The sequence below is a fragment of the Corella eumyota genome, chromosome 1 (genome assembly GCF_963082875.1).
Source record: "Corella eumyota chromosome 1, kaCorEumy4.1, whole genome shotgun sequence".
NCBI classification, from domain to species: Eukaryota; Metazoa; Chordata; class Ascidiacea; order Phlebobranchia; family Corellidae; genus Corella; species Corella eumyota.
Window position 1 is genome coordinate 479,171 of NC_137490.1, and position 24,477 is coordinate 503,647.

The following is a 24,477-nucleotide window of genomic DNA, read 5'->3' on the forward strand; positions in this document are numbered from 1 at the left end:
AAATTCACAAGGGTCTGGGTTCGACTTTCTTTTGCTGTAGCGTTCTTGAGTAAGGCGCTGTAAACCGTATAAACTCCTGCTGAGCCAGTACTTAATTAGCAGCTTAATTATTTGGCAATTATAATCTATAATATCCCAAACTGTCAAAGTCGATCAAAAACTGGATCAGGGTAGCTAATGTTACTCTATGTTTAGACTGTAAAGTCGACATTTTTCATTAAAACTAAAAAAATTGTTTAATGTTAAATAACGCTGCTGATTAAGTGTAAGCTCAGCAAAAGTTTAAACCCTTTATAGTGTCTTGCACGAAGGCTCTACAGCAAAAGCAGTGGGAATCGAACCAAGGATGTCATGTAGTAAAGTTAAGTGTTCTCGTCATAAAACATTTTATATGTAAAAAAAAAATAAAAAAAATTAATATAAATAATAAAGTGTTGCTGGTGATATTTTGTATTTAATCTTTTATTAATCCAATTAAAAAGCGCGCAAAAATAAAAGTTATTATAAATATTTAAAAAAATTAAAAAAAAAAAAAAATAAAGTTACTACCCTGTTTCTTGGTTTTTGTTATTTTTTTTGTTTACTTGGACAATCAGACAGTTAGACTAACAGACAGACAAGCAGGCAAACAGTTAGGTTTGTAAAAATGTGAGAAGTTGTAAACTCAAGTAATATCAGTTGGTGATTTAAGAAAATGGATTCTGAATTTCTTGGCGATATTCTAGAATGTTCGGTTTGTTTAAAACCTTTGGATGAACAAAACAAGGTAAACGTTTAGAACGTTATTCAATTTTAATTAAATTAATTACTTTTTAACCATTTCTTAATTTTGTTTATCAATAAATCGAACTTAAATGATCTTTAAGTAAAAATCTATGGCAAACACAAATATTTGTTACAATAAAAAAACTTTTATTTAGTTGATTTTTGTTAATTAAACTTCACCCCTTATCTTTGATATAAAGCATTGGGATTAAGTATATTATTTAACTCTATTACTTCTTACACAACAACTGTGCTTTTATTGTTTTAAGGTTTAGTAAAAGTGTTTAAGGTTTAGTTAAAGTCTACTACACTGACAGGCAGGCCTGATGTAGTGGTGAGTAAGGCGTTATAAACGGTATGAACTCCTGCTGAGCCAGCACTTAATAAGAAGTTTAATTGTTTAACAATTTTAATTAGTAATATTCCAAACTGCCACAGGCAACTCAATATTTGAGTCAGAAGAAGGGTAACAGTTGTTACTCTATGTTTAGGTGATGAAGTCACCCTTCTCCCATCAAGGATAAATAAATAAAAAAATTTGAATAAACTAAACAAATTTATTAATTTCTCAGGTTTTGCCATGTCAGCATACTTTCTGCAAGTCATGTTTACATTCCATTGTGAGGTCACACAAGGAGCTACGTTGTCCGGAATGTCGAGTTGTCGTGCGACAAAAAGTCGATGAGTTACCGTCGAATATTTTGTTGATTCGTTTACTGGACGGAATAAAATCGCAGGAAAAAAAATTTGTCGAGATAAAAGTAGACACTAGGAGGCATTCAGGTTGTGATATCATATTTAAATATTGTGATGTCATAGTTTATATATTTGTTTAATATTTTATTACTGTTAGTGTGAAAATAATTATTTAATGTTTTTCTTAAAGTTGAAGGAATTTTAACGGAGTCAGTTGTCGCCACTGGAGGTGCTAAAGATGCTGAAAAAACAGGGTTACCCCAGAGTTCTAAGATTGTTTCGCATGAACGAACAAACAGTGAACCTGTCGTTCAAAAAGTAAAAAATCAAATTTTTAAATTTTATTTTAATTAATTAATTTTACAAAATTAAAATAAATCTATTTACAATATTAAAGTTGTTGATTATAATTTAATTCCTTTAAGTTATAATAAAAATGGGTAATAAGGAAATGAGAACAACTTATAATCTCCTGTATAACTTCCTTATAATATCCTAATCATAACTTTACTAAACACTTCAATAATTTAATCTTATTTAAAAAGCAAAATTTAATATTAAGTTATTTGATAGCCTATTTAATTATGTTTTAAACTATTTTTTATTGGAAAAATATTTATATATTTTACAATATGTTATGGCCAATTTTTATCTAATTTTTCTTTTGATATATTGTGACATGCTATTGTTACAAGTTAAAAAATTAACTTTTTTACTATTTTTTATTTTGTTTATTTTAGACACTAGGAAAACCAAGAGCTAAAGCCTTGTTTGATTACAATTCCACTTTGCCAAGGTTTGTGTAAAAATAAACTAAAAATTTATAACTTTGTAACACAATCTTTATTGTTTTAATTTTAAAAAGATTGAAAACCAGATTTATGTTCGAAACTTAAAAGTTTTGTCATTTCAACCTTACAAATTTTATTTTATTGCCTAAATTGTTTTTAATTGACTTTTGTAACCAATGATAAGGTGAAGTGGTTAACTTGGCTTTACTACAAGAGGTCTTGGGTTTGATTCTTACCACTTTTTGCTGTAACAAATTTCTCGAAAACCAAATTAATAAGAAATTATAATTATCCAAAACTGCCAAAATATTTTGATAAAATCTTTTTTTCTAAAGTAAAAAATGTTTATTTTCAGTGATTTGTCTTTCTCGAAAGGCGACACCATTTTCTTGTTGAAGAAAATCGATGAAAATTGGATGAGCGGAGAATGTAACTCTCATATAGGGGTTTTTCCTTCCAATTTTGTCAAGGTAGACTTGTTTTTAAACATTATTTTAACTAGTCAGTGATCCACCTTAGATTAGTGTTTAATTGTTGTAATATGGTCAAAACTTTCAACTAATATTTGCTTGTGATAATTTACTTGGACACCACAAACAGCAGTTTTATTTGTTTTATTGGTCGATAAGTTGGACATCAAAAATGTTTTTATGTTGTCGACTAAACTTTATTATTTATAGATTATAAATTTGTTCTTTTCCAGATTATTCATCCTCTTCCTGTTGAACGAGCGATCTGCGTTGCATTGTTTGACTTCGATTCAACTTCCGATGATCAGGATCGGGATTGTCTCAAGTTTCAGAAGGTTTCTATTTTATAGCAAAATTTCAATATTTTTAAATTAAAAAAAAAAAATTTAAATTAAAAAAAACTTTTTACTTGTTAGCCAAAACTTAGTTTTTTACCCCTGAGATCTTTACTTAGATTCATAAATATAATAACCCTTATATTTGTCTTCTATAATTGAACCTAATATTTTAGAATGAGGTGATATTATTGATTAGAAGAGTTGATGAAAATTGGGTGGAAGGAATGATTCGAGATAAAATTGGAATTTTTCCTCTTTCTTTTGTCCAGGTATTTCATGTTTAAAAATTTGTTTAAAAAATTTAAGTTGTAAATGGTAACTGCCATTTTTATCAAAGGATTTTTAATTTACCAAAAAACTTTTTATTAATGGACATATTTCTGCAAAACAAATTTTAAAAACAACATTTTACTGAGATTTTGGCTCAATTTTTTTTTTACAAATTGAAAAACAATAATAAAAATATCTTTTTTTCCAGTAGAATAATGTTTTTAGAAAAATGGTTTTTGTTCAAACAAACTAACAGTAAAATTATTTTTATTAATATTTCAGTAATTTATTTTAAATGTAAAAAACCTTTTTTAAGTCAAATTTAAATAAAATTATTTTATAAATTTTGTTTTAAAGTTGAATGACAAAGCAAAAATATTGTTGGACGACATGAGTTTATCCTCAGAGGGTAAAGGTCACCACAAGGGGGCAGCAGCAAGGAGGATTGAGAGCAACAAACACGGAAAGAACACAAAGAAACGACATTCGTTTCCCACCTTCTATGCAAGTAAGAAAATTAAATTTCAATTTTCAATTTCTCTTTAAATTTAACAAAAATTAGAAAAATTTGTTAAAAATTTTTGTTATTTAATCATATAGATTTAATTAGGGTAAAAAATTAAACTTAGAAAATCTAAATTTAAATAATTAATTTTTTTTTTGTGTAAAACTTTTAAACTTAAATTTTCAGGCAAACAAAAAGAAAACTTTACTTCACATCGCCACTCGATGGAGCTAGAGGCCTCATCGTCATCAAGGCCACTAGAGGGCATAAACAAGTTAGTTTCAGTCCTTGCAATACAATCATTAAATTGTTAAAAAAAAAAAAAAAAAATCATTAAGTTATTAGTTCTAATAATATAAGAATTTAGCAATTTTACAAACAAAAAATTTGAATTAAATTTATTCTTTTTTTAGTACTCGAGACGTCCAAACGCCTGCTCAGGAATCGAGGACAAACAAAATTGTTACCCCAACAACCCAAGCGGCCAGTGGTGGTGCTAGAGCATCATCAAATAATTCATCGGGAAATAATATAACTTCAACTAAACTACCTCAACCTAGTAGCAACGTGAGTTAATTATTTTTTTATTTAAAATTTAAAAAAATAACTTTTTTAATAAAATAATAAATTTAGAAAAACTCTTCAGACAAAATTTCTTCAACTTCCAGTGTTTCCAAATTACTATCACCAAATAAAATGTAAGTGTTGCCAAATATAAATAGAACTTACTTCCCCAGAATTTTTGACAACACTTTTTTTTGACCAAAAATTAAATAAATAAAAATATTGTTTTTAGAGTAACAGCAAGTTATTCCTACCAAGCACAGAAACCTGACGAACTTACCTTAATTAAAGGTAATAATTAAATATATTTTTAGTTTTAATTAATTATCGACTAATTACATATTCATTATCTTGTGTAAAAATCAAAAATTTTATTTTCAATATTTTGAGAATTTCGAAAAAGTGGAAAAACGTTTAAAATTTTGTATTTTAGGCGAAAGTTTTAAAATTCTAGAAGTTTGTAACGATGGTTGGTGTCGTGGTTTAAATCTAAAAACCAAACAAATTGGAGCAATACCTGGGAACTATATTACCCCTAATAAAGTTAACAAGTATGTTTTATTATATTGGAAATTAATTTAAGTTAAGTTAAAATTATCAAAGTGTTATGTTAAAGAGTTTTGGAATTTTACAAGTAATGTATATAGCACGTTAGTATGGTTGACAATGAATCACAAAATGGCTTTAGAACCTCAAGAAAATCACTAATATAGGATTCTAAATTTTTTTATTTTTTTAGAACCCCCCCAGCTACAACCTCTAAACCTTTATTATTAACCCCACGACCTATGACCTCTTCGTCATTAACTCCTAGGTCGTTGACCTTGGGTTCAGTGAACCCACGACCTTTAGCATCTAGTTTAGTGACCCCCAAAGCCTTAACCCCTGGTTCAGTAACCCCCAAAGCTTTGACCTCTGGTTCAGTGACCCCCAAAGCTCTGACCTCTGGTTCAGTGACCCTAAAGGCATTAACCTCTAGTTTAGTGATCCAACGACCCTCAACCACTAGTTCAGTGACCCCGCGACCTTCAACATCCAAGGTCACATTGCCAAAAGAGGTAAACATTTTTTTCGTTTTTTTTATTAAATTTTTTTTTTCCGTTTTTTTTTATTCCAAATTTTAAATATTTTTTGACTACAGAGAACTTATCAACAATTTCAACAACAACAAAAAGATCAACAACAGGGGAAAGTCCCAAGTAAGATACCACCTCCCAGACCTGCTGCTCCAAAATCAACGAATCAACAAGGTTCTGCGACAAAATCAACGAATCAACAAAAGTCTGCGACAAAATCAGGAAATCAACAAAATACTGCGACAAATCAACAGAATTCAGTAAGTTTATTTATAAGCATATGTTTAAGTTTTATTATTGTATTTATATTCTATATAGTTACCAGTTTATAGCCCACAATACAACCAGGATATTATTTGTTGGATATTAATTGTCGTGATTGCAACTTCAACTAATATTTGTACATGATAATTTACCCACACACCACAAATGGCAGTTTTATTTATTAAATAGAACTATAAATTGAACATATATACATATTTTTATTTATTTTTTTGCATATATCTTTATCCTCGATGTGGGAAAGTCAAATGCGTGACTTAAACATAGAGTAACATCAGTTATTTCGACCCAGTCTCGAGTTGCCTGTGGCAGTTTGGGATATTATAGATTATAATTGCCCAGTAATTAAGATGCTGATTAAGTGCTGGCTCAGCAGGAGTTTATACCGTTTATAGCGCCTTACTCAAGGACGCTACAGCATGAGAGCAGTGGGGATTGAACCCACGACCTCATGTGTGCTGTAGCAAGTGTTCTTACCACTACACCGCTCAATTGTAGATACTTGTATTAAATAATAAAAATTAAAGTTAATTAAAAAAGGGTTAAAGTTTCATAATTTTAATGTTTTAAAATTTTTAGAAAAAGGAAAAAGGCAATCTGATTTTAAAAATGATTTCAGGGGGCGCAAAAAAGTCACCAAAAAGTCCACCTACCAGGTTAAAGTTTGTTTTAATTTTAAATAAAATTCTTTACTTTCTTTTAAACATTTTAACTTTTGAAATTTAAATTTTAGAAGTCGATCGGGTTCCGAACAAAACAAACCAAATGTGAAACCTTTAACCAGAGACAGGTAAGATTATGGATTGTTGCTTTTTTTTATAAAATACTTTAACTGATGTTTTTATATTTGGCTTTTCAACTTACATTTTAATTTTTGAAATTTGTTTATCCTCGACGTGGGAAAGTCGACTTCATGACTTAAACATAGAGTAACATAAGTTACTCCGACCCAGTCTCAAGTTGCCTTTCACAGTTTGAGATATTATAGATTATAATTGCCCGATAATTATGCTGATGATTAAGTGCTGGCTCAGCAGGAGTTCATGCCGTTTATAACGCCTTACCTAAGGGCGCTACAGCATTAGAACAATGGGGATTAAACCCAGAATCTCATGTAGCAAGTGTTGTGTTCTACCCACTATAGACTACACCATCTTATATTTAACACACTCAACCTAATATTTGATCACAGGTATTATGCAGTTATGGATTACCCAGCCAGTGATCCGGGTGAGTTGTCGTTGAAGGAAGGAGACATCGTCGCGGTTCACCGACGCGACCCTTATGGTTGGTTTGAGGGCACGCTCCAGCGATCAGGAAAAACTGGACTTTTTCCTGCTACTTTTTTAAAACGAGTGCCTGAGTGATCGTAAGTCATTAAATTGTGATTGTGATGTCATAAGGTCGTTATTGTAATGTTACAAAGTCGTGATTGTGATGTCATGAAATTGTGAATGTCATGTCATTAGGTTGGTATTGTGATGTCGTTATACTGAGATTGAATAAGTTAAAAATATTTTTATTTTGATTATGATAACATAATGATTTCATGTTTTGTGATGTCATTGCAAAAAAACATGAATATGATATCATGATCACAACAGTAGTAAGTGTATTGTGACATCATAAAATTTAAATTGTGCCAAATTTTTTGGGTAAAAACTTTCTGTTAAATTAAATAAAAATCTTTTGCTAAAACTGTGCCAACATCTACAGAGTATTATATTTCATTTTTGTAAACAACTTTTTAGTTTAATTAAAATGCAATCTACTTTGTTGAATTTTGTGTTGTTGTTAAATATTTTTCTTTTCTTCATTGTTTTCATTTTTGCACGATACAAATATTAAGTTTTTTAAAGAATTTGTAAAAACATTTTTTGTTAAGTTGTGTCATGCATTTACATTGGATGTGTAAGCCAAATAACATTGTTTTTTCTTTGTTTTTTATTTCTTGCAATTGTTAATGTCCATTTCTTTTTGTTTTTTGTATTACTTATTTAGTAAATTAATTAATAATAAGCGTTTAATTATAATTATGTTATCTCAACTTTATATTAGTTGCTATGTATCCACTGCTTTATGAAGTATTCACGTTTTGTTATAACCAAATAAATTACTTATATGCATTTATGTTGTTTCAAAACTAAAACTAAATTAAAAAGAGGCATTTTACCGAAAAATCGGCCGAATAATTAACGGTATTTAAAAAAAATTAACGGCATTTTATAAGGGTAGAAAAGGGGTTATTAAAATATTTCTAAATTGTTAGTAAAACGTTGTTTTTAGGCATTTTTGGGTATTATGAAATATTACATTTTTAAATTGAGGATAACTACGAAAAACCGGGAAAATCAATCATGCGTAATGTTTGGAGCGATTTGATTGGTCGATCGTGAACTCGATGTCTTCAGAGAGTTTAATGTTGTTATTTTTGTTGTTTTTCTGTCTTTTAAGGTTGTCAATAAAACAAAAAATAGTAAATTAATTAATCAGTTTTTACGCTATATATGATTACTTTAATTAGAAGGGTTGTAGGCATTTATTTTTATTTTAGTTTTTATCTTTTAGTTTTTAAGACACAAACGGTCAGACGGTAAACGGACAAAACACGTGCGTATGCGTTAATTCAATGCAGGAAGTCGTAAGTTCGATTCCCACTAACATCGTTTAAATCCTTAACTAATATGGGGTGAAAAATAACACATACCATCAAGTAAAATGTTTAACCAACTATCAAACTCATTTTTAGTTTATTAAGAAAAGTATATTTGTTCAAAAGCTTGAAAGGGCAATATTGTAAAGTTATTCTTCGGACTAGCTAAGCTTACGTTAAAGGTTTAATTGTATATTTATAAGATAAATCTATGTAAAAAGAATGCATTATTTTATACAGTTTAAATATTTTAGACAACTTTTTACATCTAAAAATGTCGGAAAAACGAAAATTAGATGAAATGGAATCTGGAGAGGAGGAGTTGTCACTGCAGGATGTCATTGCGGAGGACCATGAATTAGAAGCCACGGCAAATGCCGTCCTAGGAGGAAGTGATGAAACTGAGTGTACGTTTGAACAAGGATATGTCGATCGTCAAGCTGTGTTTGCGTGTAATACTTGCTCTAACACAAGAGCAGGGGTTTGCTTAGCTTGCTCACTAGAGTGTCATAAGGGTCATGACTTATTTGAGTTATACACAAAACGCAACTTTCGCTGCGATTGCGGCAATTCAAGATTCAACAAAAAATGCAATTTCATCAAAAAACCACCGACCAATTCGGAAAATGTTTACAATCATAACTTTGAGGGTTTATATTGCTCGTGTGATCGTCCTTACCCCGACCCTGATGATGATGTTGCCGATGAAATGATCCAATGTGTTGTTTGTGAAGATTGGTATCATGGACGCCACCTTGGGGACACAAAATTACCTCCGCACATGGAGTTTTCTGAAATGATTTGTTTTGATTGCTCAAAAAACAACGAGTTTTTACACAAGTATAGTTTCTTGTTCGTCGCCCCTAGCAAAGTAGAAAAGGTAGAGCAAGAACAAGATGTTGAAATTGAGAAAACATGTGAAAATGATGACAATAAAACTAGTGAAAAAAATGATGCAAAGTTACCAGAAAATGTTGAGAAAAACAGCGATCAATCTGAGCCTACAACTTCACAATCACCTAAAAATATTCAGAAAGATCACACTGAAAACTTACCTAAAGAATCTGGAGATATTAAACCAGAAACACAAGAAACAAAAACAATTTGTAAAGTTGAAAAATTGAAACCAGTTTCGATCACTGGCGCCACCTTCTGGCCTAATGGATGGAGAAATATATTGTGCAAATGTGAGCAATGTTTAATGAAATACGAGGATAACAAGATGGTGTTTTTAACCAATGAAGAGGATACAGTGAAGTCCTATGAAGAAAAAGGACGGAGATATTCTCACGTTGATGATAAAGTGATGTTGGAAGGTATGCCACATACACAACAGGTCGAAATGATTCATGGTTTTAATGAAATGAAGGAAGGGTTGAGCAAATACCTGAGAAAGTTTGCAGACGAGGGTAAGGTTGTGACAAAAAATGACATCACAAATTTCTTCAGCTCGTTGCAAAATAAGAAAAGAAAAGTGGAGTTGAGTTACAACTGCCGTTGAAAGTTTTATAAAAACTATGAAATTCTGTAATTATTTTTTGTTTTGATTTTGTTGAAGTGTTTACGCTAGATTTATATATACTGTTTTTTTATTGAATTTAAGTTTGGTTGAATTGCTCTATTGCCATGTTGCAAAAAACATATTAAAATGTTACCAAATATATAACCTACTTTTTATATTGTTTACCATTTTGTTAGGTTTTAGATTAAATTTAAAAATGAGTGAATTTGTGGAAGAAGACGTTCCCCATTTGGAAAGCGACCTCCTAAAAATTACACCACTGTAAGTTAAAGATATTCAAGTTTACATTTATTTGTTGCAGTTTTATTAAATTATTACAATTTTGTTGTACTAGATATACCCATTATTTGCATACTGTGTTAAATTATATTTTGGTATTTAAAAAAATTAATTTCAACAACTTAGTTATTAAACATAATATATTTAATCACAAAACCATTACAATAAATTAGTTTTATTATTTGTTTATAAACAAAAGTAATTGTATCTTTAATTTTTTTAAAATATTAAACTTTTGTTTATGTATATAGAGGAGCAGGTCAAGAAGTTGGAAGGTCATGTCATTTACTCGAGTTCAAAGAAAAGAAAATTATGGTAAGTGTCCTGCAAAATAAATATTAATTCAAAGTGTTTACAATAAGGATTTAAATAACTAGTCGAAAGTATTTGTTATAATGTCGAAAGTATTTGTTATAATGAGTAAGATTAATTAAATTAAAATTAAATTGAAGGTTTTCTTTTTAAGTCTTATATTAAAATAGAACTTAACTTAACATACATTTAAAACTATATATATTGATCAATAGAATTTTTCTTGTAACAATTTATCCTTAATGTTAAAGGTCAATTTTAGGACTTTAACATAGAGTAATATAACAGTACCCCAGTTTAGTCTCGAGTTTTACTTGTAAGCATCCTAAAAATAATTTTAACACTGTTAACTTTTAGTACTTTAAATACACTCTAATCTAAAATCTAGTGACCTTGTTATATATTTAAACCTTATAGTTAGATTGTGGTATACATCCAGGAATTAGTGGATTAGCCGGACTCCCTTATATTGACTTTGCTGACCCAGAGAAAATAGATCTACTTCTTGTTACACAGTAAGTTTAGGTTAAACAATGCTTTAACTTTACTACCATACACCATGAATTTCTTAGCTTTTACTTTTTAGTTTTTTTTTTAATATTTTGAATAAAATTTTGTAACCATTTTTTTTTTAGATTTTGGTTTTACTTAAACTTTCTAAAATTATGATTTTAATAAAATTGTTGTTGTTTAATAAAAAGGTTTTTTGTTAAAGATGTATATACCTTCTGTTACGAAAATATTACAACCAATTATTGGTATTTACATTTATTTTTAATTCAAAAAAGTATATTGTTTTATTAGTGTCTTTGCGGAAATATACTAAACAGAGTTGCCCTTTTATTTTGTTTAGTTTTCACCTTGATCATGCCGGAGGGTTGCCGTGGTTTTTACAGAAAACCCCGTTCAAAGGTCGAGTTTTTATGACCCATGCCACCAAAGCAATTTATAGATGGTTACTTTCTGACTACATCAAAGTCAGGTAATTATTTTAATGTGTTTTTTGCTGATATTTGTAGTAGTTTTGGGGAATGGACATTACTTATAGGCTTCTGTTTAATAAACCCTGATACCTTAGGTCCTGGGTTTAATTTCTTATGCTGTTATGTTGAAACTTTGTCAAGAAAAATTTTTTAAATAATCTAAAAATGGCACCAAAAATTACCCCATGTTTTGTTTAACTGCCTTCTCAATATTAAATGTTATGTTGTAATTAACAATTCTAATATAAACATTTTTTTTAACTAATAGTTATGTCAATTATCCTTATCCTTTATGTGGTAAGGTCGACTTGGCCTAAACATAGAGACACGGCCTAAACATAGAGTAACATTTGTTACCTCGACCCAGTCTCGAGTTGACTTTGGCAGTTTGGGATATAATAAGTAGTAGAAATTAAACCTAGAATCTTACGCAGTAAAGCCAAGTGTTTAACCAGTACACCATAGCACTGATGTTAATTTAAATGTTTTTGTAGTAACATATCAACCGAGGACCAACTTTACACTGAGACAGACTTGGAGGACTCCATGTCCAGGATTGAAACGATCAACTTCCATGAAGAGAAAGTAGTCAGTGGGGTCAAGTTCTGGTGCTACCACGCAGGTTAAAACTATTTTAGGTGTTAAACAAACTGAGTATTAACTTAAACCAAGATAAAATACCAAAAATAAATTAATCAATGGCCCATTCTCTGGTCTGAATTTTTATTGTCGTGGTCGCAAATTTTTAACTAATATTTGCCTGCAATGATTTACCCAGCACCACAAACAACAGTTTTTTTTATTTATTTTGTAGCCCTATAAACCTACATACATATATATTGCTCACTAAGCTCTATTATGGATTATACCCTAACTGTTTTTTTTTATACTTGATGTTTTTTCTAATTTTAGGTCATGTTCTTGGAGCAGCGATGTTTATGATTGAGATTGCTGGAGTTCGAATTCTCTACACAGGAGATTACTCGAGGGAAGAAGACAGACACTTGATGGCGGCAGAGATACCTGCTGTGAAACCTGATGTTTTAATTACGGTAAGCACTTTTCTCTATCCTTAGGGCAGCAACTTGATTTAATTTTTTAGTGTCTCAATGTCTTGTTTTTTCACCAGTTTTAGTCCATTGTTGAAATGGCAGTTTTGTGCGATTGTCAAGTTGTAAATTACTTGTAACTTAGCATTTATTCACAACCTTGTGGAAGCTATGTTATGAAGGCAGTGGGAATTAAACCAGGGACCTTATGTTGTGAGGCCTAATGCATTGGCTACTTAAAACCACCAGAAAAAAATGTATAGACAAAAATCACCCAACTTATATTGTAAACTACTGTCATAAAACTTTAAACTTTTTACCAAGCTAACGCAGTACCAAAAACCATATCCCCAAAAAAAGGCGTCTTTTAGCTACAATTCTATATTTTCTTTTAACTCCATTCTACCCAAACCCTCCTCTAGGAAAAATGTCCTTTTTGACCTAAATTTTGGTGAAATTTTGACAGATTCCAACTAATAAGGTTATATTATAGGAAGCAACTTATGGGACACATTTACATGAAGCCAGAGAGGAGAGGGAAGCCAGGTTTACTGGGACTGTTCAAGATATTGTCAACAGGGGTGGAAGATGTCTTATTCCCGTGTTTGCTCTGGGGAGGGCACAGGAGTTGTTACTCATTCTTGGTGGGTGGCAACAAAAGTTGTAACAAATTTGTGGCTGTGCAAAAAAATTATTATAATTATTATATTTTTAGAATTTTTTTGTTGTTGAATATTTTTATTCTTAATAATGTGGTAAGGTGGACTTCACAGCTTAAACATAGATTAACATTTGTTACCCCAACCCTGTCCCGAGTTGCCTGTGGCAGTTTTGGATAATATATATTATAATTGCCCGATATTTATGCTGCTGATTAAGAGCTGGCTTAGCAGGAGTTTCTACTGTTTATAGCGCCTTACTCAAGGGCGCTACAGCATGAAAGCAGCAGGGATTGAACCCAAGACCTTATGTAGTGTTACAAGTGTTCTACGACTACACCACTTTGCCAGTTTATTATTAATTTGCTAAAAATAAACATTTTTAGATGATTACTGGGCCCACCATCCAGAGTTGCACGATATTCCAATTTATTATGCTTCAAGTCTAGCAAAGAAGTGCATGGCTGTTTACCAAACTTACTCTAATGCTATGAACCAGAAGATACAAAAACAACTGAATGTTTCAAATCCATTCCAGTTTAAACATATCTCCAATTTAAAGGTAGAATAGATTCAAAGTATTTTTGAAGACATAAGAAATCCTAAACAAATTATAATACTAATTAAAAACATAAAATTAAGGCATCTCACTTAAGAGTGCCACAGCATAAAAGCAATGGGAATCAAACCCAGGATCTCAAGTCTTACTCAAGGATGCTAAAACATGCCAGCAGTGGAAATCAAACCCAGGATCTCAAGTCTTACTAAAGGATGCTAAAACATGCCAGCAGTGGGAATCAAACCCAGGATCTCAAGTCTTACTCAAGGATGCTAAAACATGCCAGCAGTGGGAATTAAACCCTGGATCTTAAGGATGCTTTAACATGCCAGAAGTGGCAATCCAACCTAGAATATTAAGTGTTATACAAATATGCTACAACATGCTAGCAGTGGAAATCAAACCCAGAACCCTAGATCTTACTCAAGGATGCTACAGCATGAAAACAGTGAGAATTAAACCCAGAACCTTTCGTTTTACTCAAAGATGCTACAACATGCCAGCAGTGAGAATCAAACCTAGTTAGGCTAAATCTAACAATGCTAAAGCACAGCAGTGGGGATTAAACCCAGGACCTCGTGAAGTAAAAAGAGTGTTTTAACAATTACACCAACCTACCAATAAATTAAATTCCACAAATATGAACTAAGAGTTATCCTCACAGGGAACTGAACACTTTGATGATGTTGGACCCTCTGTGGTGATGGCTTCACCCGGGATGATGCAAAGTGGGTTAAGTAGGGAGTTATTTGAGAACTGGTGCACGGACAGAAGGAATGGTGTGATAGTAGCGGGGTATTGTGTGGAAGGCACTCTTGCTAAGGTTTGTGTTTTTATTGATTTAACTAAGTTAAACTATTTTAAAGATAATAGCTTTTTGATAGCTTATATTAGTTTCTACTAGTAGGGTTGAACACTTTTGAAACTTAATTGTGTTGTTTTTATAAAGAGAAGATGAACTAATTATTGATCAATACTGATATTCTTACAGTATTTTTACTACTTTCCAATTTGTCAAGTTGACAGATTTATTGACATGATAGCTTAAATAAAACATTAGATACGCAATCATTTAGTAAAATTTGATTCAAGTTATGTAAATTAAATTTTAAATGAAATGGTTTTTACACTTTAACAAATACCATAGTGTAGTGGTTGACACACTTTACTACATAAGGTCCTGGGTTTGACCACAAATGTCAAGGACCCCTGAATTTTTTTTTGTATATATCTTTATCCTTAATGTGAGAAGGTCAATGCGCGACCCCGACCCAGTCTCGAGTTGCCTTTGGCATTGTCCGATTATTAAGCTGCAGATAAAGTGCTGGCTCAGCAGGAGTTTATATCGTTTAAAGTGCTTTACTTGAAGGCGCTACAGCCTGAGATCACTGGGGTTCGAACCCAGAACCTTATGTAGTGTAAAAAGTGTTCTGTCCACTACACTATGCTAGCAGTTATATCCCAAACTGCCAAAGTCAACTTAAAGCTGGGTCAGAGTAACAAATGTTACTCTATGTTTAGACTGTGAAGTCAACCTTTCTACATTAATAAATGGGAAACAAATATATATACACACATAGCATACACTTTTAACAAAGTAAAACCTAAACCCATTAAACAAAGTGTTTCACCTTTCACAGCATATCTTAAATGAACCTGACGAGGTACAAACGATGTCGGGTCAAAAAGTTCCTCTTAAAATGTCGGTGGATTATATTTCCTTTTCTGCCCATGTTGACTATAAACAATGTTCCGAGTTTGTGAGAGCAATGAAACCCCCTCATGTGGTGAGAAATATTTAAATTTTTAAATATTTTGGGGAAACTTTGTGTTCAATTTATTTTAGGTTTTTTTTGTTTGCAATTTTAAAAATGTTTAAATTATTTTATTATATTAAACAACAGGAAAGTTAATTTGGCTTTAAAATTTCATTTGATTTTACTAATTAAACCAGTTTTATTTTATTTCATATCTTTTTTTAATTTTAAACTAATTTTACTTTTTATAATTAGTCTAAAAATTCAACCGAAATTTTTAATTAATTTTTATCCAAAAACAATTTAAAAAAAACATATTAGTGACGAAATGAATATGATAATGTTATATGAAAATCTTACCTCCATTGGGACTCGAACACTGAACCCCATGTTGTCTAGGTTTTAGTTCATGGGGAAGCAAACGAGATGTCGAGATTAAAAGCCGCGTTGATCCGAGAATATGAAGACGACGTAGAAACTTCGATACAGATCCACAACCCAAAGAATACGGAAACAGTTCAACTTTACTTTAAGTAGGTTTAAACCACTTTCACTTATTATTAAAGTGATATATTAGCACTATTTTTATACTTAAAAAGTTGGTTGTCACTGAACACAAAAATGGTTTTAACTTCCAAAATTTTTACTTACTTTTTAAGTTATACAACTTTAAAAAAGAAAAGGGAAGCCCGCTCTGTGATGACGTAGAAAGTACTAGTTTGTATACATTAACTATGCTACTTAGTACTTTCTACGTCACACAAAAAAATATGGTAACCTGGTTTTTTATGTTAATCATTTTCCAGTATTTTTGAAAATTAAATTGTAAGTACCACAGACATTTTTTAAAGGTAAAAGCATTTTGTGATTCCGTGTCAACCATACTAACATTTTTTTACATACATAAAATTAAATTTTAAAATTTTTTTAGGGGTGAAAAAATGGCAAAAGTAATGGGAGATCTTGCAATAAAGAAACCGAAACATGGAGATGTAATTTCTGGAGTTTTAGTGAAAAGAAATTTTAATTATCACATTCTTGCTCCTACTGATCTATCTAGTAAGTAAAATTACATTGTAAAAGTTTATAACAAGTTTAAATGCAAAAATTTGACTGGCAGTGTGGTGTAGTGGTAAGAACACGTGCTACACCACCATGAGGTTGTGGGTTCAATACCTAGTGATCTCATGCTGTAGAGGCCTTAACTAATTTGCTATAAACGGTATGAACTCCTGCTGAGCCAATACTTAATCAGCAGCTTAATTATCAGGCAATTATAATCTATAATATCCCAAACTGGTAAAGAAAACTCGAGACTGGGTCGGGGGAACAGTTGTTACTCTATGTTTAGGTCACGCATTCGACCTTCACACATCGAGAATAAAGATATACACAAAAAAATAACTTATAAAAAAAGTAATAAAAGGTAGTTGGGTTTTATTATAATTTAGTAAATGTTTTTTCAAACTTTTAAAAATATTTAAAAATTTTTGTTTTTTTGATTTTCAATTTTTTTTTGTGTAATTAACAAACCTCTTCACTTTCTAATCCACATTTTCTTAATATTTTCCTTACATTAACCTTCATATAGCGCACACCAACTTAACGCGATCTGTTCTAACCCAACGTCAATCCGTATCATTCACTTCTCCTCTTTCTCTACTTAAATATTATCTACATCAACTCTCTGATGACGTGGTCTCACTTAAACTTAACAACAACAAAGAAGGGTTGAAAATATTTGGAGCTATTACAGTGGTGAAGGAAGTCAATATGTTACTACTAGAGGTCAGTTTACCCTTGTTTTATTAAGATTAGTTTATATATTTATTTTTAACTAGCAACTGGCAGTGTAGCGTAGTGGTCAGAACACTTGGTTACTACGATCCCAACTTATCTCATGCTGTAGCGCCCTTGAGTAAGACGCTATAAACGGTGTAAACTCCTGGTGAGCCAGCATTTAATCAGCAGCATGATTACCAGGCAATTATAATCTATAAAATCCCAAACTGGCAAAGGCAACTCGAGACTGGGTTGGGGTAACTGATGTTACTCTATGTTTAGGTTGTAAACATCCTTTTTACATATAGGATAAAAATATAAATCTAAAAAAAAGTTAAAAGACCAACTTTGTAACCTAAACACAGAATAATATTTGATGCTCAAACCAGGTTTTAAGTTTACTTTAAAAGTTTGAAATATTATTAATTTTAATTGCCCGATAATTAACCTGCTAATTAGTTTTTGGCTTAGCAGATGTTTATATGTGGTTCATAGTTTTTTTTTACTATTTAAAATTTTTCAAATAACACATACTAACCCTTTGTTTAACCATAATTATTTTAACAATGCCCCATTGTTTAGTGGACAGCCAACCCTGTCAACGACATGTATGCAGATGCAGTACTAGCCATCATATTAAGAGTGGATACCGACCCTCAAGCAAGAAAGGTTCCCGTTCAACGAATCACAAAACCTGATTTATATAGAGAATATAGGGACAGACTGGAGGTAGAATTTGTTTTAAAAATTTTTGTGTATTTGTTTTCAGTATTTTTGTATTTATATTAAATATGACTGGCATGGTATAAGGGTTTAAACACTTGATTTACTTTTTAAGGTCCTTGGTTTTTTTGTAGATATTTTTATCCTCGATGTGGAAAGGTCAAATGCGCAACCTAAACATTCCGACCCAGTCTCGAGTTGCATGTGGCAGTTTAGGATATTATAAATTATAATTGCCCAGTAATTATGCTGCTGATTAAGTGTTGGCTTGGTAGGAGTTTATACTGTTTATAGCATCTTACTCAAGGGTGCTACAGCATGAGATCAGTGGGGATTGAACTCACGACCTCATGTGTGGTGTAGCAAGTATTTTTACCACTACACCATGCTGCTGTTTTGATCCCCACTGCACTCATGCTGTATCACTCCTAAGCCTTTTTAACCGTATTAAGTTTTGCTGAGCCAGCACTTAATCAGCAGCTTAATTATTGGGCAATTATAATTTATAATATCCCAAACTGGAAAAAAAAATCAAGATTGGGTCGGGTCAACAAATGTTACTTTATGTTTAAGCTGTGAAGTCGACATTCCTACATCAAGGATAAATAAATACAAAAAAGGTATAATTTTTAACTAATTTCAGGTAATGCTTGAAAGTATGTTTGGAGAGCAAGTTTTTAAAGTTCCAATTCCTGGTGAGGATAAAACCTCGAAAGATGAAATTAATTTAAATATTGAGGGAACTCAAGTTGTTATTAACTCACGGACAAGGGTAATTATTATTTCTAGTCAAACTTTTACATATTTTAACCATTTTTCTCTATAACTTTTAAACACAAATATTGTTTATATTTTTACAAAATTTTATGTTATTAAACTATAACAACTAGTCCATAGCTAGCCCTACTTTCAGTATTGAATTGCAATATTTCTCTAAACTGAATTTTGCCAGCGATAATTTACCTATGCACCACAATTGGCAGTTTTATTTATTTTGTATGTCTATAAATTGGATTTACACATGTATAGTATCAACTTAGCTTCATTATAAATAGATTGTTTATATTCGAAATAGGTTTTATTTGAATTAACTGAATACCAAAAATATTTTAATTTTTTTTTTAAATACAGGAGGTAAGTTGTCCAACTGACCAATCTATTGAAGAAATGTTGAAAGAATGTGTTGGTCGATTATACTCAACAATCATGCCTGTTGGTTCAGTGTGATGTCATAAACAGTTCCTGTGATATCATTGTTAAGTCCCAATCCAAATGAGTTTGAATAATGTAGGGGTACAAAAAAAATTGGGTTTTAATTTAAAATAAACCTGCTTTAAAAGTGAACTAACTTAAAAAAGCTGCCAATAATTTCAAATAATATTATTTATATAAATTTTTGTATTTTTGGCTGCAATTTATTATTTTACTTAATAGAAATAAAACAAAAACAAAAAAACTTTTGTTTTTATGAAGTTTCAATTTTATTTAATGTTTTTGGTTTCGAAAAGTTGAATAATTTTAATTTCGGAAGATATTTCGGGTTTCCGTCCCATTCTTTAAATTCTCTGAAATTTAAACAAAATTTTTTCTTGGCAACATTTAAAAATAATTTTTTTTTAACTTTAAAAATAATTTAAAATTTATTCTCGAACCTGTAAGACTTTTTGCTGAAAATGTCTGGGATTTGAACCCCAGAACTTAGGTACAACATTTGCTCATGTTCTTGTGCCAATATTATTGCTCTGTGCCTTGTATCATGATGAGTTGTCGTTCTCTTTCCTACTTTGTTGATTATTTGGATTTGTTCGATTTCATCGTTGAATCTCGACAAATATCTGATCAAAAATAAAAACACTTTTTTTCTATTTATTCTTAATTTAAAATGGCCAATTTCACAGCTTAAAAGAGATTAACATCAGTTATACTGACCTAATCTCAAGTTGTGTTTTGCAATTTGGGATTATAGAATATATAATTTTTTGTATACATCTTTATCCTCGATGTTGGAAAGTCAAATGCGCGACTTAAACATAGAGTAACATCAGTTACTCCGACCCAGTCCCAAGTTGCCTGTGGCAGTTTGGGATATTATAGAATATAATTGCCCGGTAATTATATTGCTGATTAAGTGCTGGCTCAGCAGGAGTTCATACTGTTTATATCGCCTTACTTAAGGGCACAACAGTGGTTAGGCAGCGGAGGATTAAACCAATGACCTTATGTGGTGAAGCCAAGTGTTACAGATAAACCATGCTGCCAATTTAATGTTTAATGAAAGCTTAAAAAACGTTACAAAAACAAACTTTTTCACCTTTCCATCAGCTCTGCTAACATTTCGTTGTTATAACAACTAACTGTTTGATTCATATTTTCCTGAAACCACAAATATTTTGTGACTGTGGCATCCATTTTGGCAGCTTTTTCTTTAATTCTGTCGATTTTTTTCGAGACTTTTCCATTAACTTTTGTGATTTGATTTGCTTTTCTACTGTTTGGATGAATTCGTTTCATCCGTTGGTTGGTAACTTTAGGCTAAATAAAAACAAACTTGTATTCAATTCTGTTTAGCTTGCGTTTTTTTAAATAAATTTATGATAAATTAAACTCACCATTTTTAATGTTTTTAGTTGAAATTATTTTTTGTAAACAATCTTTACACGTGATGCTTAGTCAACCGTGTTAGTAATTTTTATTAAATTTCAGTGTTTTTAACTGGACAATAATTAAAAAAAACAAGAAATGTTATTAGAATATATAAATAGTAATTAATATTTCTTAAAATGCTTAACGTTTAATTTTAATTTGGGGATAAACTTTTAGTTTTAAATTTTTTTTTATGTTTGGCAACACGTAATAAAATGACAAGGTCAAAGGTTATAAGTTTATCCATAGAAATTATTTTTAACAATTTTTTGTAAAAAAATCGGTTTAAACTTGATAAAAAAGCATATTTTTGCTACGAAAACTAAAAAACCAAGTGTTTAGTAAACAGTTTTTAACATTTAATGACAATTTTTTTACTTAATTAACAAAAGAATAAAATGTCGCTTATTTTGACATTGAAATTTTTGCACGTACACATTTTTTAAAATTTGTTTTTAATAAAACGTATTTCTGCATTAAAAAGAATATAACTTAACTTGTTCAAATTCACATATTTCTTTAAATTGTTTTTTTTTATACTTTTTAGGTTTATTTTTTAATTTTAAACTTATTAAACGTTAAACGTTCAAAATGCTCCTTTCGCGTTTGTTTAACTCCAAAACTTTGACAGTTGCAAGAAAAATGTCAACATTGACGAGGAAAACAAATCCATGTAAGATCTAAACATTTTTAATCTAATCTTTGTTATGTTAGCCCCATTTATTCTGCTAGATTGTAGTAAATATTTCTCGTATTTATTTATTTTTACTGTGGAAGGCTGACTTCATTGTCTTAAAATAGAATAATATTTATTACCTCGACCAAGTCTTGAGTTAACTTTAGCAGTCTGGTATAATATGAATTATTTTTACATGATAACGTTTCTGTTGATTGTTTAGAACATAAAAGCAATACTCTATATCATGTTCTGGTTAGATTATAATCCTTCTATTTTTTTATAACCTAGCTATCTTGAAAAGAGCTGAAACTGTGACCCAAAGGCGATTTATGGGTCATGGCCCCGACATCTCGGGCAAACAGGCAGTGGCTTGGCTTGTGTTTGCTGGGGTCCCAATCGCGTTAATTGTAAGAATTTTTAGTTGTTATTTTTTCTTTTAATTAATTTTTTTAGTGTTTTAAAATTTATTTTTTCTTATTTTATTTTTAAATATATTTTATAAACTTTAGGGTTTTGTGTGTTTTAGTTAAAAATACTATTGGATTAAAAACAAAAAAAATTTAAATATATTAATTCAATAGTTAGAAGTTGCATTATTTAAAATTTTTTGGCAACCAGTTAATTTAACCTAATGACAATTTAAGTTTAAAAGAAACATCACAAAGGTTTGGGTTTGGTTGACCTAAAATTGTTCTTTTATTACAGTTTAAAGTTATTTCAATTTTTATTCAGGGTATATACATAACGAACGGGGTTCATAACAGAATTGAGGCATATGAGTCAGGCCAGTATGGACCCAAACATGTTGTTGTCAGTAACGACGAATGGGTCACAATAAGAGAGCAGGTAAGTGTTTATCCTCAATATTTTATCGGCAAAAATCAAATTGTAAAACAATATTTAAAAAAAAATTTGTTATTAACTATTAATGCAAACTGTTATAAAGTGGGTTTGATCCCCACTACATCTATGCTGTAGTGCCCTTGAGTAAGGGGCTATAAACGATATAAACTCCTGCTGAGCCAGCACTTAATCAGCAGATTATTTATCGGGCAATTATAATCTATAATATCCCAAACTGCTAAAGGCAACTCAAGACTGAGTTGGGGTAACTGATGTTACTCTATATTTAGGTTGTAAAGTTGACCTTTTTACAATGAGGATAAGGTCATATATAAAAAAACATATATATATACCAAGATTAAATTATTGTTATTCCCTAAGCTCAACCAAAGTTCAACTTTTAAAATTTTTAGATTAAAAAACGAAGAGGTGATGATGATGACGATGAAGAAGAAGAAGAAGGTATTATATGATTTCTATGAACATTATTTAATTTAAATAAACATGACACAATTTCTATTAAAATTTTATTAAGTCTTTTTTGATTTTTATAAGGTTAAAAAACCTCATTAAATAATTTGAATTTATCTTTTTAATTTGATACCATTTTACTTTAATTAGAACTCTAAATGCATGAGGTTTTAATTCGATTTTACTAACAACTGGCAAAGTTACGGGCAAACGACAATATACCATTTAAGATTAAAAAAGCATTTTGTACCAAAACTTTTAAGTATATATATTGTATTAAAACTTTGAAATGTAGACAGAACCGCATTTTATAATTTTAAACATAAATTTAAGTTTATTATAAACAATTTTTCGCGGGCTAAATTAAGTTTTCCAACAAAATTTGGGCCGAAATTTACAGAAAGATTTGTTTACGATTTTTAAAGTGAATAACCTTCTTTAAAAATGAAGATTTTATAAAACAGAAGAAAGATAAGAAAGGTGTAAGGTAGGTGAATCTTTAATTTGTTGCATGTTTAACAAAGTTTCCAAATCAAAATAATTTGCACCCTGTAATGGTATGTTGTCATTTGCTGTGTAAACTTAATTGGAAAACCTGTTTTATTAAATTTTTTGTTCAGATGAAAATGAAGAAGGAGTTGAAGAAGTTGTACAAGAAGTTGTAAGTCGAATTTTGTGATAAATCTTAATTAAAATTTTTATTCTTTTAATGTTTCCGTTAAATTTTAATTTCAGGAGGAGGAGGAATTTGTGGTTATAGAGGACCCTGCCACAGAAGGTATTTAATTGGAAACACTCTTTATTTAGTTTTGGAAACCCTTAAATATTACGAAATTTTTTTGTTACAGAAATTGAACAAATACAGAGCAAAGACAAAATTATTTTTGTTTCTGCCGATGAAAGTTAGACTGTAACATTTATTTGATGACACTGAATTGTAAGGCTTTATTTTTTATTCAAATTTTAAAGGTTCTTTAGATCTTAGGTTCGATCCCCACTGACCTCATGTTGTAGCGCCTTTAAGTAAGGAGCTATAAACGGTATGAACTCCTGCTGAGCCAACACTTAATCAACAGCATAATTATCAGGTAATTTTAATCAATAATATCCTAAACCGCCACAGGCAACTCGAGACTGGGTTGGGGTAACAAATGTTACTCTATGTTTAGGCTGTGAAGTTTTCTCACATCGAGGATAAATATATAAAAAATTAATTTTAAATTAATTGTTTTTTATTTTTTTAGGTGAAAAATTTTAAAGTTGAAGAAAAAAGATCAAAGTTTTTAAAATTATGAATTTGAAATAAAATATTGTATTATACAACGTTGTGTGGTGATTTTATTGAATCAAACATTTCGTTTGTCCGTAACTTTGCCAAAATTAACAAAAAATCTAAAAATCATTTAACCAAATTATTCTTTTTCAGAATGAATTTAATTTGAAGAACGATTTATTTTCAGTTTTGTTATTTTGTGTGAATAAATATTTAAATTTGTGAACTTATATTTATTTGTGTATTTTTAGTGGCTGAAAAAAGATTAATTATTTTAAAATAAAGTTAATAAAAAACTTCAAAAGATTATAAAAAATAAATTTAAAAATTAAGACAGTTTTTAGAAGATTATTGAAGTAACATACGGATTATGACGTCACAAGAAATATTAAACGTACTTCTAAATATTTAATGAAGACTTCATTTTACCAAATTCGAAAACTAAAATTAATTCTAATTTAAAAACTTTAAATACAAGTTAATTTTAGGATTTTAAACTTAAAAAAAGAGTAAATTATTATTTTAAATTGATA

The 24,477-nt window shown here is 30.2% G+C and overlaps 5 protein-coding genes across 5 annotated transcripts; 4 read left to right on the plus strand and 1 right to left on the minus strand.

Moving 5' to 3' along the window:
• Positions 1–613: 613 nt before the first annotated feature.
• On the plus strand, positions 614–7,795 carry LOC145754667 (E3 ubiquitin-protein ligase SH3RF1-like). The gene is made up of 18 exons (XM_082570770.1): positions 614–766; positions 1,338–1,548; positions 1,652–1,779; positions 2,202–2,257; positions 2,608–2,722; positions 2,956–3,057; positions 3,234–3,329; positions 3,688–3,838; positions 4,022–4,109; positions 4,249–4,402; positions 4,469–4,533; positions 4,632–4,690; positions 4,833–4,950; positions 5,139–5,457; positions 5,541–5,735; positions 6,337–6,413; positions 6,491–6,547; positions 6,950–7,795. Exons 1-18 carry the CDS (start codon positions 695–697, stop codon positions 7,122–7,124), a joined length of 2,238 nt encoding a protein of 745 aa, XP_082426896.1. The 5' UTR covers positions 614–694; the 3' UTR covers positions 7,125–7,795.
• Positions 7,796–8,577: 782 nt separating this feature from the next.
• LOC145763901 (putative E3 ubiquitin-protein ligase UBR7) lies at positions 8,578–10,108 on the plus strand. The gene has a single exon (XM_082575454.1). The coding sequence runs from the start codon at positions 8,685–8,687 to the stop codon at positions 9,909–9,911; it is 1,227 nt and encodes a 408-aa protein (XP_082431580.1). The 5' UTR covers positions 8,578–8,684; the 3' UTR covers positions 9,912–10,108.
• On the plus strand, positions 10,108–19,809 carry LOC145763900 (cleavage and polyadenylation specificity factor subunit 3-like). Its single transcript, XM_082575453.1, has 16 exons — positions 10,108–10,193; positions 10,463–10,526; positions 10,941–11,038; positions 11,377–11,505; positions 12,001–12,128; positions 12,419–12,558; positions 13,049–13,199; positions 13,601–13,776; positions 14,438–14,596; positions 15,414–15,560; positions 15,930–16,063; positions 16,462–16,589; positions 17,122–17,318; positions 17,895–18,041; positions 18,679–18,807; positions 19,167–19,809. Exons 1-16 carry the CDS (start codon positions 10,129–10,131, stop codon positions 19,260–19,262), a joined length of 2,088 nt encoding a protein of 695 aa, XP_082431579.1. The 5' UTR covers positions 10,108–10,128; the 3' UTR covers positions 19,263–19,809.
• Positions 19,185–20,662, minus strand: LOC145763904 (translation machinery-associated protein 16-like). Its single transcript, XM_082575458.1, has 4 exons — positions 20,645–20,662; positions 20,347–20,567; positions 19,688–19,870; positions 19,185–19,600 (listed from the first exon to the last, which is right to left on the minus strand). Exons 1-4 carry the CDS (start codon positions 20,645–20,647, stop codon positions 19,501–19,503), a joined length of 507 nt encoding a protein of 168 aa, XP_082431584.1. The 5' UTR covers positions 20,648–20,662; the 3' UTR covers positions 19,185–19,500.
• A 561-nt stretch (positions 20,663–21,223) lies between these two features.
• Positions 21,224–24,174, plus strand: LOC145762758 (uncharacterized). The gene is made up of 8 exons (XM_082574690.1): positions 21,224–21,351; positions 21,646–21,764; positions 22,090–22,203; positions 22,614–22,662; positions 23,292–23,332; positions 23,407–23,449; positions 23,520–23,608; positions 23,916–24,174. The coding sequence occupies exons 1-7, from the start codon at positions 21,270–21,272 to the stop codon at positions 23,576–23,578; spliced, it is 507 nt and encodes a 168-aa protein (XP_082430816.1). The 5' UTR covers positions 21,224–21,269; the 3' UTR covers positions 23,579–23,608; positions 23,916–24,174.
• Positions 24,175–24,477: the final 303 nt, after the last annotated feature.